This window comes from Notechis scutatus, chromosome 1 (genome assembly GCF_049901735.1).
Source record: "Notechis scutatus isolate UNSWTSFEM ecotype Mainland chromosome 1, rNotScu1.2, whole genome shotgun sequence".
Classification (NCBI taxonomy): domain Eukaryota; kingdom Metazoa; phylum Chordata; class Lepidosauria; order Squamata; family Elapidae; genus Notechis; species Notechis scutatus.
In genome coordinates, this window is record NC_142009.1 from 66,493,093 (window position 1) to 66,511,798 (window position 18,706).

The 18,706-nt window shown below is 32.5% G+C and overlaps 1 protein-coding gene across 2 annotated transcripts in view; it reads right to left on the reverse strand.

The window, feature by feature from the left end:
- CRIM1 (cysteine rich transmembrane BMP regulator 1) overlaps positions 1-18,706 on the reverse strand; it is a 153,952-nt gene that overhangs the window by 16,272 nt on the left and 118,974 nt on the right. For both annotated transcript variants that reach the window (XM_026669349.2, XM_026669350.2), the window contains 4 exons: positions 18,394-18,522; positions 16,554-16,710; positions 5,852-5,973; positions 4,411-4,620 (listed from right to left, as the gene is read on the reverse strand). In XM_026669349.2, coding sequence (XP_026525134.2) covers positions 4,411-4,620; positions 5,852-5,973; positions 16,554-16,710; positions 18,394-18,522 — 618 coding nt within the window. The remainder of the gene's footprint in view (positions 1-4,410; positions 4,621-5,851; positions 5,974-16,553; positions 16,711-18,393; positions 18,523-18,706) is intronic.

Sequence of the window (18,706 nt, forward strand, 5' to 3'; positions counted from 1 at the left end):
GGAGAAGAAGAAGCCATCTTTAATGAATTTCAGAATTTAACTAAGAAAGAAGGAAGAGGGAAAGGAAGGAAAATGAATGACTTAAGATTTAAAAAAACACTCAAGAAAGGGAAAAATAAGGTGCAAAATCAATATAATGATAGTAAACAAAAGGAAAAAGGAACACAACAGACAAGGGAAGCCAGTAAGGCAGAGGCTAGAAGAAGGGTGGGTAGAAAGGTCTGGTGGGGGAAGAAAGGAAGGGAAAAGGTGGAGAAAAGCCACAAAGTTTTGAAATTAGATGGGAAAAAAGGAATCTTTTTTAGGGACAAAAGGTAAAGTATAATTTCTTTAAAAAAGATTTTGCAAGGTACATAAGATGGTATTGTAGCATTGTATTAGAAATAGAAAATTAGAAGGGTTTAAGAGTTAATAAGAGATTAAAATGTTGAAATGTTTAGTAATGATTGATTTTAAAATTTAATAAAATATTAAAGGGAATGTTTAGAATATTGAGTTTTAATTAAAGAGTTTAATAAGACTATGGTATTGATGTTATTATAAAATTTTTATTGTAGCATTTGTCTTTGGAAAAGGCAATGGGAATGTTATAAGATTCAATATTTAGATCTACTGCTTAACTATGTATTTAATCATTTTGGATTTATTATTTTTTGTTTATTTTAAAAAAGAAAAAAATTAGTAGATAGAATGTACCAAGCAGAATCAGATTGTGTATTAGGTGTTATTTTAAATGTTAATTTGATTAATTTAGGGGGAAGATAGAAAGGCATCATACTCTGATTAGTGATTTCAGGAGAAATTCTTTTTTATTATTATTATTATAAGGAACGAGACAAAGGGATAATAAAGAATGGACAAAAGATACAAATATAATGACTCAAATTAAGATGGATTAATTAAGATAGAATTAAGAAGAGTGAAATGTGTGGAGAAGCTAATATAGAAGACATAGAATGGTAAATAAAATAAGTAATGATATGTAAGATGAGCATGAATATAATTGAAGTCCATGAAGAGAGAGACACCTGGGGCCAAGTTACTTTCCTAAAAGATTTTTTTTTTTTTATGTTTTGTGTGTTGTGTGTTTATGTTTCTGGGAGAATTAATAAAACCTTGCAGAAATATAGAATGAGAATAATGGTAACCAAGTCAGAAAGAAATAGATGAAATAATAATAGTGAAATTGAATAAGAGTAAAGAGAAGTAAAGAGAAACTGGATAAGAGGTATTTGTATGCTCATATGGAAATGGTTTAAAATAGAATTATATTGTATAAAATAAGGTTTTATTTGACTTGTAAAATTTATAATGGAAAAAGGTTTAAGTATGTAATGGTTAATGATGATTTGTTTGTTTTTAAAAATTAATAAAACTTGTTTTTTTTTTAAAAAAGAAACAAAATAATGGGAAAGCACCAGGTCCAGATGGGCTTCCGGCAGAATTCTATAAAACATTACAAGAATCATTGAGCATTCCATTGCTAGAAGTTATGAATGAAGCTATGTCAAAGAAGATGATACCCAAAACATGGTCAGAGGCTTATATTACACTTATTCCAAAAGAAGAGGCTGATCCACTGCAAATTAAGAACTATAGACCTATTTCTTTATTAAATGCAGACTATAAAATCTTTGCTTCAATTTTAGCAGAAAGACTTAAAAAATACTTAAATAATTTTATTCATCCAGACCAAAATGGATTTCTGCCAAAGAGACAAATTAGAGACAATATGAGAGTAATCCTGGATACTTTGGAATACTATGAGGCACACCCTGAAAAGCAAATGGCTTTGATATGCCTAGATGCTCAAAAGGCATTTGATAATGTGAACTGGAGATTTATGTTATTACTATTGGAACAGATGGGTTTTGCCAGAAAATTTATTCAAGCAATAGAAGCCATATACAATAAGCAGACAGCAAAGGTAATGATGGAGGGAGAACTTACAGACTTTATTAATATAAGAAAAGGCACAAGACAGGGATTTCCCCTATCTCCTTTGCTATTTGTATTGACTTTGGAAGTGTTGAATAGAAATATTAGAGATGATAAAAGCATAAAAGGAATGAAAATTAAAAAGGAAGAATTTAAACTGCAAGCCTTTGCTGATGATTTAGCCTTTATTTTGGAAGATCCGTTAGAAACAGCTCCAAAGTTATTGGAAAAGATAGAGATATATGGTGAGGTGGCTGGTTTGAAAATAAATAAAGACAAAACAAAGATTTTGACAAAGAACATGCTACTAAGACAAAGAGAAGAACTGGCAGACCTGTTGAAAATCCAAGTTACGAATAAGGTCAAGTATCTGGGGATATACTTGACAGCAAGATGTAGCACATTAAAAGAGAATAATTATATTAAACTTAAACAACAGATAGCTTTAGATTTGAAGAAATGGGAAAATTTACAATTGTCATTAATAGGGAGAATTTCAACAATCAAGATGAATATTTTACCCAGAATCCTATTTTTGTTTCAAACAATACCAATTAGGCTCGGAAAAGACTATTTTGAAGATTTAAATAAAATTATGCTGAAGTATATATGGCAAGGTAAGAAAGCGAGAATAAAGCTAAAGCTTTTGCAAGATGCTAGAATTAGAGGAGGTTTTGGCCTGCCCAATTGGGAATTGTACTACCAAGCTGCAAATTTGATGTGGGTCAAGGAATGGATAACATTAAGAAATACTAGATTGTTGACACTAGAAGGTCATGATTTGCTGTTGGGTTGGCACGCTTTTTTATGGTATAAGGGAACTAAAACACAGGCTTATTTTAGAAGACATTATATACGGGAGTCTTTGTGGTTAAACTGGGAGAAGATAAAAAGACAATGTTATTTGAAAATTCCAGTTTGGTTATCGACTATTGAAGCATTTTCCTATCCTATAATATATAAAAAGGAACAAACAGTTAGATATGGGGAACTATTGGATGAAAAGGGTGAACTTAAATCGATACAAAATTTAGAGGAACAAGGTATAAAGATGAATTGGTTTTCATATGCGCAAATACATTCAAGGTATGATGAAGATTCTAAAACAGAGGGATTTTATGATAAACAGACTGATCTAGATAAGATCTTGACAGGTACTAATGAGAAGGTGATTAAAAAATTGTATGGATATTTATTAGAAATTAAACTAGAAGAAGAACAAGTCAAAGAAACTATGATTGCTTGGGGGAAGAATTTTGGATATGGGATTGATCTAGAGAAATGGTAAAAATTGTGGTCTCAAAATTATAAAATGACAATGTCAACAGCATATAAAGAAAATTTGTATAAGATGTTTTACAGGTGGCACTTTCCCCCAACAAGAATAGCAAGAATGTTCAAGAATAAATCTGAAAAATGCTGGAAATGTCATCAGATACCTGGCTCATATTACCATATGTGGTGGACTTGTGAGGACGCTAGAAAATATTGGACTAAAATTCGTATGTGGTTGGAAAAAATGACAAAGAAACGTATAGATTTGAAACCAGAGTTCTTTTTATTGGGAATCTTACCAGATACATACAGTAAAGACTTGAAATATCTGATTGTAAATGTATTAACAGCGGCTAGGATTGTATTTGCTAAAAATTGGAAGAATGAGAAAATACCATCGCAGGAAGAAATTATTAAGAAAATATTGGAATGTGCTGAGATGAGTAGATTGACATTTGAAATTAGAGAGCAAGAGGATAAACAATTTTATGAAATTTGGGATCTTTTCTATCCATGGTTGGATGACAAAATACAATAATAGAATATTTAGAATGTTAGACAGCAAGGAATATCTTTGTTTTTTCTTTCTCTTTTGTTATTTGATATCATATCTATAAAGTGTTTTTAGGATAGATCTGGTATGATTATATGATTTGTTATAGAATAAACTGTTTAAAGTATTGTTATCTCATAAGAATGAATGATCAAAAGTATAGTCAAATGATTTTCTAATAGCGATATTAGGATATATAAGTTTGGATTGACAATATGAGCTATTATGTAATATAACTGTAACTGAGACTACGAAATGAATGCACAAAACTGATGAACCAACCGACACACTGTATGTATATAAGAGAGTTGATGTTTTTATGTTTTGTTTGTTTTGTTTGTTTGTAGAAAATGAATAAAATTATTAAAAAAAAAAAGATTGCATTCTTCCCATTCAATTAAATTACTAATGATGTGTATGAAAACTAAAATATTTCTGCCTTTGAAAGCTAAAATTATTATGTTTAGGATGTATAAGATTAGTGCCAAGTGTTAATTTATAAAGTCTATGCAATTAGATGGAAGCAATGCAGGTTTCAACTGGTTTATCTAGCAAGTATCTCAGTCTTTTTTATTTATAAGATCTTTCCTGGCAAGACAAAAAAGAGCAATACAGTTAAGAAGCAGGTTTAAAAAAAATGGTACCTGGGCATGATGGACAACATTGTCCTGGGTGTATTGTTGGATTGCCACAGTTGGGTACAGAACAAGTAATCAATGCACACATCTCCCGTCCATTATGACAATAACAATCACGGCAGCCATCATGCCAACTTTCTTCATTCTCATGACGGTGCCCATCTACTGATAAGCAAGTCCCTACCTTAGCAGGTGGTATTATGGAAGCTGGTATCTCTGTACATGATAAAAACACAATGTTTTAAAATAATTATTTTTAAAAATGACAATTCTTTATATTTATTCTTTATATTAACACCATAGTGAAACTTTGAACCCTATCATGGAGAGCAGATTTTTAGTGAGGACAACATACAAATGTGTAAAATCAAATTAAATGAAACCTAGACAGACATGAAACTATGAAAAAGTTAACAAAACACCTGAGACAGAAGGCAGAAAGTGCTTTTCTCCACAATTCATAGGAAGAAAAACTGAAAAATTTGGGAAGCAAAATAACAACAATAACAATGAAATAATCTTTCCAGTGATGAAACACTTGAAAATAAGTTGTGAAAATAAACTCAAAATATATAATGTGAATTCTTTTGTAAAAGACTGTCTACAGCACTGAGGAATTAACTTGCATATTACAGATATATTAAAACAGTCATGAATTTCTGCAGAAAGTGCCACCACCTTTCTACTTCTAACTTAATATCTAATTCTCAAATATCAAAATTTTAAGTAGTAGAGTGTAGAATTGTTTCTTTCTCTTATTATGGGGAAGACTTATAATCTTTCACGCAGAAAACTACGGCATTTATAATTTTGAGAATGTAGACTTATACAAACTAATATGGAAGTAAACAGCACTAACATACAATTTACCTTTTAGGACTGATTATATTGTAGAATTCATAATTATATGAATATATGAATCACATTCTAAAATTTTATAAACCCTGTTAAAAGGAAGTGTATTCTATTGTAGTAAAATAATTTTAATTTTTTAATTATTTAATTCACAACATATAAATAAATAAGGAAGTGCACTATAAAACAAAGAACTAGCCTTTATTTACAAGAATCCCCTTAGACCCAATGGCATTATAAGCATTATTAAAAACTAACAATACTTGGTAGTTTTATTTTAGTGCTTGTTTGAAAGTATGCCAGCTATCCTGTCAAAGAAAGTTGAAGCCATAGAGTAAAGGCTTTTTAAATAAATTACTTTGTGATTAGCCACATCCCTCCATATAAGCTATTGGGAGAATGCCTATGAGATATTAAACATTGTAAATGCATCCACCAATCTCCAATATTCAAAACTTCAAGATTTTCACTAATATTCCAATTAAATGAATGGATTGTTTAACATAGATTGGAACTGGTTACAAATCACATTATTTTAACTGTATTTGATGTCAAACAATATAAAAAATACATCTGAAATAGTTGCACATACCAGCACATTTGCAGATATTACATCCTTGATTATTTTTCTGGAAGCCCATTGGACAGATCTTCCCACATGAAAGCTCTGGGCATTTCTTACATCGACAGATTTCACATCCGTGTTTGTTCTTGCTAGATAATGAAGATTATTTATATTATTTTTCATAAATAATCATATTTTGTTCTGGAATTATTTGAAAATAAATTTATTTAAGTTGAATAATCCAATTACAACAAAAACCTAGGCCTTATTTTCAGTTCATACACCTGGCTGCCAATATCTATCTAATGTATATTTATCATCAAATTAAATAATAGTTCTTCGGACAGAATTCTGCAACACAAATACAAATCTAAAAGAAGAAGGAACATACAATTGCTCTATTATAAACTTTAAACTTATTCAATTTAATAGAAGCAACCTTAATATGTTTGACTGCTTAATTTTAATTATAATTAATTAGTGCAGTGGTGAGCAAGTGATGAACAGAAGGAAAGCATTTATTGCAGAAAACTTGATATGTAGCTCTTCACTACAAGTAATGAATATTCCCGTTTTCAAATTAAAGTATAATGAAAAGCTTTTCTTAAAAAAAAGCCTGCAGATTCCCCTATACCTATTCTTTATGTTTAAATTACCATATATCTTTACACTGCCCTTCCAATATGAGTTACAGCTACTTAATAATCAAGTATAACATTAAAATGCAATATAACACAACATCCCAATTAAAATGCAGACTTTAAATTAAGTCGCTCAGACAAAAAAAAGGCCTATAATTATAGACTATTAGAGGTTCAAACAAAATAAATCTCTCTCCCTCCAGGTTTCTTCTCTCCTGGGTCAGGTGATACTTTGAACATTTCTGAGCTCAACTGCCAACTTAAACTTCCCTATACATATTAGCTTTTCTACCAGGCTAAACAACAATGAAGAAACCGTATGAAGAAATTAATTATTAGACTTTGGGTATAATCACACTAGAGAGTTCTCACTATATATTAAAGGTAGCAGCAAATCGTAAGAAAGTTTTAGATTCAACTTCTGCATCTCACTTTTAACAATTGTGGCTTATTAACAACTGTCGGAAAAAGATCATAAAACTGGTTCTGGTCATATGATGACCTGCTTTACAACTGTGATGATTTATAATCAAAATTGTGGGGCTAATTACAGTTGTAACTCAAGGACCACCTATATTTATTACTATTTTTATTCTCTAGTAATTTACCTATCCTTCTGAGTAAATAATAGACTAACAGAGTTAGAAGGGACCTCAAATGAGAAAGATTTAGAAAGTCCTAGGATATCCCATTCGCATGTATATTTGTTAGCTGACTGATGGTTTAACTGTATTGGTGTTTACACTGTATTATTTTGGAGAGAAACTTCCTATCCCTACCAGTGTCTTCAGGGAAAGGGAGAGCTCTATCTCAAAGTAAGAGTCAAGTTTCAAACCAACTTTATTAAATGAAAAGAGCAATCTGAAGGCCCTTGAATCTCCTAACTCTTCCTTGATGGCATGTTTACATTAAAAACATCATGGTTAAAGAACTATTAATGTTTAATAGTTTGAACGAATAGTTAATATTTTTAAACAATAAATACAATGTCCATAAGTTATAGATAAGTCAGATAAGTGATTTTCCACAATAAGTGATAACTTATCTTGTTTTACTTGCCAATAGATAGTAATTGTTGCTATTGCATACTTTCAATTTTTACACTGAAACAGCTACAATTTCTCCTCTTTAGGGTTAGGCAATAATCACAATGCAAAGTGGTCTCATTCTTCAAATCATTTGAACTATTTGTTTGGAAGGGGTTAGTTTTTTATAGATTTTTACTAGGAAATAGTAACTTAAAAAGGGATAAAATGTTCAATGTTTCCTCTCCACATCAGATATTTTATTTTTGAAATTTAAGTCAAAAGAAATGAAATCATGTATTTTTTGTTTTACCTACTTGTATGTTCCTAAATATGCAAACCTCGCTAGACTTGTATGTTCCTAAATAAGCAAATCTCGTTAGACATGGATTTCCTTTTTCTGACTGTAAGGGCTGGACTGTAAATTTCTGCATAATTTTAGCTAACCCCACTACTACTTTAAACTAGATGTGAAAAAAAAGTCACTAATGCTACACCAAAAGTAATATTTCACATGTGATTTATATATTTGTTCTTTGAACTTAGGTCAGATCCAAGTACAAATCTCTTCAATAAGGAATTGGTTTTATTGTATAGATAGTCTTTGGGTTATAATGGTAATTGGGACTGGAACTGCAATTGCTAAGCAATATGGTCATAAAGCACAATGTCATGTGATCAGGTTGCTTAGCAACAGCATTTTACCATTATTAAGGTACCACAGTTACCACAGTAGTGAGAATCATGTGTTATTAAGTGAGGACCTTGTGTGACCATGACTGCTGACTTCCTATTGAAGACTTCTCCATTGTGAGAAGTTGTTAGGGAATATTGGAAATTGTGATCAAATGACCATAGCTTACATTGTCGCTGTGAGCTGGGCATATCTGAGAACCAAGTGTACTGAAAGAAACCCTCTGGTTTTTATCTGCATTATAATGCATGGTTTAATTGTTGTATTTGTTTTAACTGATTATTTAGGGGAGCTATAGGCTGTTCAGAGTCTGTTATTTGGAAAACTTACAAAGCCTTGTGAATAAATAAAATTCCTTATTTAGATTTCCAGAATTCAAAAGAGTTTGGTAAACATGGCAACAAATACAAACTATAAGCAATTTAAGTAATATATATCCTACATGCAATAGTAGCCATTATTACTAGTACTAGCCTCCTACAATCTTGTCAGGCTACAGTTCTCTGTATTTTATTTTCCCTCATTAGTAATTTCCTTCAGCTTTTATTTAAACTTTCAGCTGCAACTGTTGCTTTATCCACTAGATGGGGTACTAGTATAAAATCTGACTAAGAAAAAAATGTTCATGTTCAATTTTGCCTTGGTTGTGAACATTTTCTTAAGAGTAATAAGTAGTTAGCCCCTATAATTAATGGAACAGAGTAAGGAATGAGCCTTTACTTTTACATGGAACTACTAGTTTTACAAGTGTGATGTCACTCTTAACATTGCTTATATTTTTCATTTTTGGAGGAATCATTGTCATCTCTTTTATTCTTTATCTTGTCTAAATTTGGATAAATAAAAATGGTAAGCTTCAGAAGAAGGTGGAGCCTCCTCGCTGACGGACTATAGATCGTGACTCTCTGCGACTATGGTCCATGCTCTTTCGTTGGAGAGCCCCGATCATTACAATTAGGGGCTGAAGCTGCCTTGGAGGGGTGGCGGAGTAAGAGGAAGCCGCAAGCCAGGTTAAGGGGAGCCACATCTCCCCCCCTGGCCTTGGTCTTTTCCCCCCCGAAGATGACTGCAGCGGTGGTTTAAAATGGCCACCCCAAAGAGGAGGATTCATCTGGATTAAGATTTGTGCAGGAGGGAAGAAAGAGGTGGATAACATCGGAACCGGGATAACTGGGCAATACAATTAAACAAAAGTACCCCAGGATTAAGGTAACATGGAATTTTTAAGAAAAGAAAAGTGAGCGGTGAAATTACAAAGGGACAGGAAAAAAAAAAGAAAATATTTTTGACAGCTAAGCGGGGCTTCGAACCGGGAAAGGAAGAAGCTGGAACTAAATATTTAACTAAATTGGACTAAAATATTTTGGGAATAAACAGGTATAAAATAAAACTGGACTTAAGATTGTCAAAAAATAATAATAATAAAGTTTACAAATTGGAGACTGGACTGTGCTGGAATATTGAGGTTCGAAAAACCCTAAATAAAAAAATAGGGAAAAAAGGTGAAGACTTTGTATAATGGAGAGTGCTACCTTTTGACAAAAGCTTGAGCTCAAACAAAAGGGAATGCATCCTGTTTCTGAATGAACTTGTGTGGATATAACATTAAAGAAATATTGAAACAAAGTAAGAATCTTAGAAAGTGAAAGCAGAACCAGAATAAAGAAAAAAGCAAGGAAAGACTGACTGTGCGATTGATTGATGTTTTTGATATAGACTCTCACCTGGAATAACTGATAATTAGAAAATTAAAAGAAGAAAGAAGGAAAGTAAAAGTGTTTTTTTGTGGACTTTAATGATCATAAAATATAAGAGTGTGTAATGATGATATCTCTTCGGGAATAAAAAATGGAACTTAAAAATATGAGAGAATTACTACAGGAAAGAGGCGAATCGCTTTGCTCTGTGTTAGAAAAAATGGAAATGGCGATTGAAGAAGAAGAAGAAGAAGAAGAAGAAGAAAGAGCTTCAGAGGAGGAGGAGTCGATTCAAGGAGAAGATATTTTAAATAGACAATTAACACAAAGAACACTACAAAGAAGTGGGGAAAGAAGGAAGGTTAAAAAGTTGAGATTTAAGAAGGCAATCAAAAGGGGGAATACCTGTGAAGTCAGGAAAGGCAGAAAGACCCAGCAGAAAAGGGGAAAGGAAGATATTAAGAAAGAGAGGGATATAAACTGGAATGAGAAAAGATATGGGGAAAAGAGGGGGGAGAAGCAGTAAGAAACAGGTGCATGAAATAAAGAAATAGTAAAATGTTGAAAAGAAATGGTTTTTTCAGAGATAATGGTTGATGAATTAAAAAGGGGATTCTGCAGGGTGACAAGGGGTAATAAGAATATTTCTGCAATTAAAAATATTTAGAAAATAGGGTAATATAGATACTGATAACTCTTATTAAAAATCAAGGGGGGAAAATATGCTGCGGAATCCAAATGAAAAGATGTAATGATTATTATTGTAACTTCTTAAAAATAATGGTTTATTGGGAATCAAGGTGAGAGAATAAAGGTATATTTTAATCATTGAGGTGTCACACTCAAAACAGTAAAAGGGGGGAAACCTATACTTGTTTTTTTTTTTTAGTGTTAAAATTTGTATTAATCTAGAATTTATAAAAAGAATGGAAAGGGAATATGACAGACTAAAGAACCAACTAAACTAATAAGTTAATATAGACTATTAAAAGCAAGGAGAGACATTGGTAACTTTTTATCATCATCATCATCATCATCATCATCATCATCATCATCATCATCAGGCAAATACATATTGTTTATCTTTATTTTTAAAATAAATATTAAAGGATTATATTTGAAATAATTGAAATGAAACAAAAAGATGTTTCGATTGAGATTAATGAAAGAGGCTAGAATTAATGTGTTTGTTTCTCTCCTTACTGAAAATTTGGAATGGAAAAGGTAATAATAGAATTAAGTATGCATATATGAATGCATAATTGCTGTCATATTTGTATGTAAAGGTGATGACCAGGAAATACGTTGTCCACTAAAAAGAGATTTTTTGTTTTTAATGTGAAAAACTGAATAAAATTTGTTAAAAAAAAATGGTAAGCTTCATTTAACTTTAAACCCAAATATTGTGGGGACTGCCAAAAGAAAATCCAGATGTTAGATCTTAACAACTTTAAGCATCAAAAGAGGAAAACACTATAATGGGATCTGTTTTATTAATATGAGGAGGGACATTGGCTCGTAAATGTGCTATTTACATACCAATATGCAGAGCACAGGAAGCAAACTAGATGAAGTTAAAGACTTAATACAGGAAGGCAGATATAACAAAGATTTGGTGGATTGAATCTCATGACTGACTTGTTCCATGCTAACAGGAGCAACAGAAAAAAAGAGAGACAACCTCTGTGATAAAATATTTATAGCTACTCAAAAATTCAAAGAAATGAACTTGGTACCACTGTTAAGAGTAACTGGATTAAAATGTGTGAGAACAATAAAAGCAGTATAGTTGTGGATGTCTGATTTGGAGGAAAAAGTGGTTGGAGTTGACCTGCAATAACAGGAGGAGTAAACAAAGAGCCTGAGGCTCAGTGTGACCCAACTCAGAGAAATAAAACAAGTGAGACATGAACTGTGGACAGCAAAAGTGAGAACTGGTCTAGATATGAGGTATCTATTTCACATGTGTATATATTGGTGAAACAGAAAGAGAAACTTTCAGGCTCTAATTCTTCTTTTAACCTCACTAGTAAGGAAACATTTTGTGAGGTCAGGCATTGTGATTGCTAAAATTCCAAGTATGTTTTCTCTGAAAAAAAATCTGACCAACTCCCAAAAAAGATGAGGTCTAGTTTCAACTGATTCAGTGCTTTGCACTTTTAGAAAAAGGGCATAAAAGTTCACTGATGATATAAACAGAAATACAACAGTGAATACACAGGTAGTACTAAGGAATATTTTAATAACTTCTAAGGCATTGGGGAGTGGCAAAATTGGCATGTTACTCTAAAAATACTTAAGCAGGGAAGTTTAAGCCATCAAAAATCAAGGTCATATATTTGGATGAAAAAAAGTGAGGAAACTGATAGTCTGTCACACCCCTGGATCAGTAATTCATGGAATACACCATACAGGTAGTCATTGTCTTACATTTGAAATTATGACAGAGACTGCAACCAGTAGTTACAACCAGGACCCAAACTGATGTCTATTGCAGCACACATGGTCATTCATTCTTATGACCAACCGCAGATATGCTGCAGCTATTTCTCCCTTCCCATCCTGCCACACCAGGTCCCCACAGGAACTGAGGTAGCTTTGCCACACCACCAGATTCCACACACACATTTCCCCGCCACCCCCAGTCATCGTTTACTCACTTACCTTTCAAAGATATCCAGAGTTCAGGAAGTTGGGGTAGGGAAGGAGAACAGTCTGCTTCATTATTGGGTCATGTTGCATAATTGAGGAGACAAAATCCTGTCTTTTTTGCTTTTCTCACTAGAGTCTTAGCTTTATGCTAGTGCAGCTTAATGCTGGGGAAGTTGTGACTGTCTAGTGTGGAAAGAAAAACCAATACAATTTCTTTTCGCTAGCACTACCACAGCTAATGCTGGGGCAGCTAACACTAGTGCTAGCAATGAGAAGAAAGCTTGCTGATCTTAGTTCTCCCAGCATTAGCTTTATGCTAGCACAGTTAACACTGGGGGAGCTAAAACTGCCTAGGATGAAAGGAAAACTGGCAGGATTTCTTCTCCTCAATTGTACCATGTGTTCCAGCAATGAACTGGCTTATCTTCCTTCCCTTGACCTCCTGAGCCTTGAAGGTCTTCAAAAGGTAAATGTGCGATTGTGATGTGGTGGGGTGGAAGAGATCATAGGACTGTGTGGACCCCAAGGGACAGGAAGTGGAGCATGGATACCTCAGGGGATGGGGGGATGCCTTAGAAGGCTGTTGCAGGTGGGTTTGTGCTGCACTAGTCCCCTCCAGGCGCTCTCTGAGGCAGTTCAATTAATGATCCTCCTGATTTCTGACCATAATGGCCATGCTCACAGCTCGAGGACTACATGTACGTATAAGATTGCTATGTATGTTTTTAAAATGCTGTTAAAACTGCACCAATTTAATAATGCATTGAATAAATCAATGCAGTGATTGAAACACTAGTTTTTTTTCTTTAAATGGTGAAATTTAATATATGGAACATTAATGGAGGATAACATTTTAGAAATATCTACTGGAGTGTTCTGATACTTCAGCAGGAATCAAGATGACTTACTGTCATATTTCAAATTTCTTTTTAGTTGTACATATTTTAAAGGCAGTTTCCAATACAAGTTAAAAAACAAAACTAAATTAAAATACTAGAGGACAGCAGATCAACAATAGTTCAACACTCAAAAAAAAATCAGGATAACAACATAAAAGACAAGGCCTTTAGGAAGAAGCAGAAAGTTAGCAGAATGGAAATTGATATCCCCAGAAAAATAGATGTAATTTTTCTGCTGGTTTCAGAAAATGTATTTCCTTCTACTGCTACGTGGTTCTCAGCTACTGGGGCATGAAAAAAAAATCTTATAGAACTTAATTAAGGTTCTTAAATGTCCTGATCTTAAATTAATTCCTCCTAAGAAAAGACTAGAAATCAATGTTTTAATAGGATTATCATATATGCTAGCCTCAGCATACACGGTATGCAAGGCTACTCTTCAAAATCAGCCCTACACAGAAAGCCTTACATAATTAAATAATCAAACCTATTATAACGATTGCATACGTTACCATGGCAAGATCTTATGTTTCCAAGAAGAGAGGCATTAGACAGCTGAGCAAACATAAACCTGGCCAACTTAGCATCCAGGATCATAGTTGATGCTATAACACTGAAGACAAGTTGAATTCTTATTTCTAGGTCAGCAATGCTACTGGAGAAGAATCCCTAATTTATCTGGATTATATTTTGATTTTCCAGCCTTTATTCAGACTATTAATATTCCCAGTGAAGAAAAACTAAACAGTAAAACAGCTATAGAGCATTGCAGGCCAAAACAACTAGACACAGTTTTTTTTATTTTGTATCATCATTCGGCTGAACACCTGATTATATTACCTTGTTGTTTGAATGTACACTGAGAGCTTATGCACTGGAGACAAATTTCTTGTGTCCAATCACAGTTGGTCTATAAAATATTCTATTTTATTCTAAAAAGGGTATCAGTTATGCTTTGTTAAAGATTATGGGAAGAAGTTTTTAAATTTAGCTGCTTCAGATAAATCATTTTGTATGATCTGGATTTAATAATTAAAAACCAATTCTGAGCTGTTGTTAAAAAGTGTTCATTCTAGCTAAAGAAAAGGGGAGAAATTTCTTTTGAAAAGAGTCATGTTGAAGAATATTTAATATCAAGAGTTTCATGTAAAATAGGTGGATATATTGCTGGAACACTTTAAATGTTCACATATTTCCAAGGGTAGAAAACAGAAAACAAAACTCCTTCAACTGCAGTAGAAGAAACTGCATTACTGCATTTATCAGCTGCACTGAATTTAATAGAGGGGAATGTTAATACAGCCTGTCTTCTATGAATCCCACAGCAATGGGGGAATAACATTCTCCCCCCACACATTGGAATATTGTATAGAGTACTGGCAACTGTACTTTAGGGTGGAATTGTACAAAATGAAAAAAAAAACCACAAAAAATGGCATCCATTTTGTAATTATGGCTGGTTAGCTTAGAATTAACAAGGCAAGGGTGAGACATGATAGAGGTATCATGAATGGCACAGATAAAATGGTGAAAAGGTAAAGTTAGAACTAGATGAGTTTAATCAACTGAAATTAAATGCACGTAGATTCACTCAGACTTACTTAAACCTATAGAAACTATGCCAGCAGCTGTGATAATGGCAGCCAACTTGGATGGCTTTAGACAGGGTCTCAACAAACTCATGGAAATATCTTAACTAATATTTATGGTTGAGCCCTGCCTTCTGAATCATAGCATGCCTTAAATACTGGCTGCTGGGAAAGAGACTAATAATACCTGCCAGTCCAGGCTTGTGAGCTTCATAATGCATCTAATTTGCAAATACATGCAAATACTCTAAAGATAACTATTGGTGGAACAGCTCTGGGGACTTGTGGACCCCGCTGCCCCCAAAGCCACACTTACCAATTTTAGATTAATAATTACAGTAAAGATAAATCTCCATTTTGAGTATTTGTATATGATATCTTTAGTTAACTGAACTGTGTGGAATTACAAATATAATGGTTTTTATATATTTCCTGTTGCAATCAGATTGATCCAAAAACTGTGGTGTATTATTTCTGGTATGTTTATTTTTTTCTCACACTAAATTGAAGCTATATGTAAAACTAAGTCACAAAATTGATAAAGCATGTTATTAGAAGTGATCTTTAAACCCTATAAGACAAAAAAGCCCACAATCAACCCTTATAATATTATCAATGTAATATATAAACTGTAAAGACTGACTGAAATAGGGAACCAGAGACCTCCATTTTGCCTAAACAATGGAAAAATGTTTTAACCTTAATATCAAAACATAATTGGATCTTAGATTACTGCTTATACAACTAAAACAAGAGTTTGGACTTGTTGGATCCCATTGCATTTGTACAGAGTAAAGTTAAGTAGGTTACTGGATTATTGAGGATGAAAGCATAATAATGTTTCATTTAAACATGCTGTTGCAATGTCCCAAATTTGCTATGTTCTATGAAGTTGTTATATTTATGAATTTGATTTGAAACAAGTATTTTTGATGCATACATTCTTTGGAACTACATGCTGCACAGACATTGACAACTGGCCATGAAAATGGATTTTTTGTACTCTTCTCTAAAGCGTGAATATTAGTCCTTCAACAATGGAGATATTTACACAGTGGATGGAAGAGCTGATATTATTTGCAACTTATGAACAAAAGGCCAATAGATGTACATTATGCATGGATAATTACATTAAAATATATTTATTTTCTCTGAAGTTATTCTATAAAAACTTCATGTATATACATGTATATATATTCATGATAAGCTCTTCTATATGAATTTTATGTTGTAACTGCATCTTATTTCCTCTTTTCCTTTTTTTGACTCTTTTTAATGTTTCATTTCCCCCCTCTTTATTCTGCTTTATTAAATAAATGAAGCAAAATAAATTTCATTGAAATTCTATTCATTCAAAACTATTTAAGATTTACCTTAATAAAGGTACAATATTTTTACCTAATAGTATTTTTGTGTCTTTACATACTTCCTGTCTTCAACATGTAACATACATTTTTACTAGACTTTGCTTTACACAATGTTAAAGATTTACAAAACTGGGGTAAATATGCTTTTAAAATAAGAATACGTACAAATATCCAAAGGGACAGTACTTGTCACATACTATGGGTTTGCATTTCTTAGGCCGTGGGTGGCACTGACAGATCTTACAGTTATGGACATCAGTTTGGAAACCAAAGTCACAGTCCAAGGAACAATCTGACATGAGATCGGTACACCGTTCCTCCCCTGTGGAAGAACACAGAAAGTTTAGTAAAAAGAGACAATGATTATTTGTCTCAACAATTAAAGGCGTATGGATACAGAGTTCTCATTTTCCCCAGTCACCACCTACAATGGTATGATTTATACCATATTGTCTGATTATCTAAATTCCAGATTTTAAATTTTCTCAAAGCTTATAATATTAATATATACTATTCAGTATCAACATAACATTTTCATGAAATGATGCATCCATTTTAAATAAATTTATGGACAAGGCAGTTATGCTAATAAAATACATTAATGGATTTTATTTTCATATTGCCCTGCCCTTCTGCTTTTTCTTGATCATTTTTCTTTCCATTAGGACAGCTAAGCAATAAAAGGAAAGAAAATTCTTAGTATTTTGATACTAATGACTAGAAATTAACAGTAATTGGAAAGATAACCACTACAACATTTTAAGGTAGCTCTATGCTTTACCTAGTACTGTCTAAGAAGTCAAAGATTTTCAGTGTCTCATCTTTAAGGAGCTGAAAACTGCAAGTTATAGCCCTTGTATGCAAAGTTATTTTAAAAAACAGAAATGTCAATAATATAAACAATAATGTTTTTATTATAGTTTAAATTTTCCTTGTGACAGCACGGTTAAAGAAATTTTATGTTTATGCAGAACAAAAGAGCAAAATAGCCATATTCCTCAATGTTATAAAAAGATAAACAATAATCTTAAATTATGAGAATAATTTATGCATTGAGGACAGGGAAAAAGGGTCTGGAAGCTGAGAACCTAAAGAACAGAATTTTGAAACCGACTGGAAGCTCATATATGGGGCATTAGATACGCAGTATAGAACTTTTTCTTCCTTGCAAAACTCAAAATGGACTAACTGATAGTAAAATGCAGTAGAATTGCATTAATAGTAATCAGTATTCCTTCAAACCTGGGGCCTGAAAGTGACAATCTTTCAAAAGCTCTCTTGGGTTTGAAAAGTGTCAGCTATAATTACATGTTAAAGTCTTCCACAATAATGTTAGCTATTATGATAGTATTGCTTTTTGGATTTTTTTCTTCAAATGATCCAATGTGTTTTATAGCTTTTGTTCCAATATGTAAAAAGTGCTACGACAAATCATCTATAATTATTTTTAACTTCTTCAGGTATTTAACAAGAAAATCTATGCTATAAACAGCTTGATTAGTCTGTGTAACAGGGATGAGAAAATGTTTTGGACAGTAGACACAATCATGCTGCTATTGATGCAAAATGAAAAACAGGATTTTAAAAAATACTTAAATAATCATGTTATATAATCCTTACAGAATTTGAGTTTCCAAATTTTTTAATAGCAGTTACTTAATAGGTAGTAATAATAGTTTTTTATCAATATGCCATTGGTGCAGTAGCTGAACTGTTTTGCATCAACACATCAACACTTTAAAAAACAATCTATATTTTAATATAGGATTTAACAAAGAGGCACTCCATCTATCGATGATAAGATGTTCTGATCTGATTGTTGCCCTACCGAAACATGGCAAAATGGATATTTGGAAATGTTTTATTTTACAAAATGAAAAACAGGATTTTCCATTAAGAAAACAATATTGTGCATGAGCCAACTGAATTTTGAGGAAAAACACCAATATGAAATTTAAGAATATTTTTTTCAAACAAGGTAATTGAACATAGTATTTGTACTTACTAGTTTTACACTGACAAATGTGACAACCATTTTGATCTACTTTGAAGTCATAAATACAGTCTGTCACTTTTAGTGTACAGTTCACCAGAGGAGGACATGTAGGTGGACCTATTGTGATGTAGGTTGGCTCTAATGAAAAAGGGAACATATGGTTGTAAATTACAAATCTTTGATATAGTGTATCATATTAAATTCTAAAAGTAATTAGAGGAAATGTGGGAGGAAGGTTAAGAAATGTGAAATATAAACAAGCAAAAAACAAACAAATAAGGCTTTGATATAAAGACTACTCCTTTAAAGGCCTGAAACCATA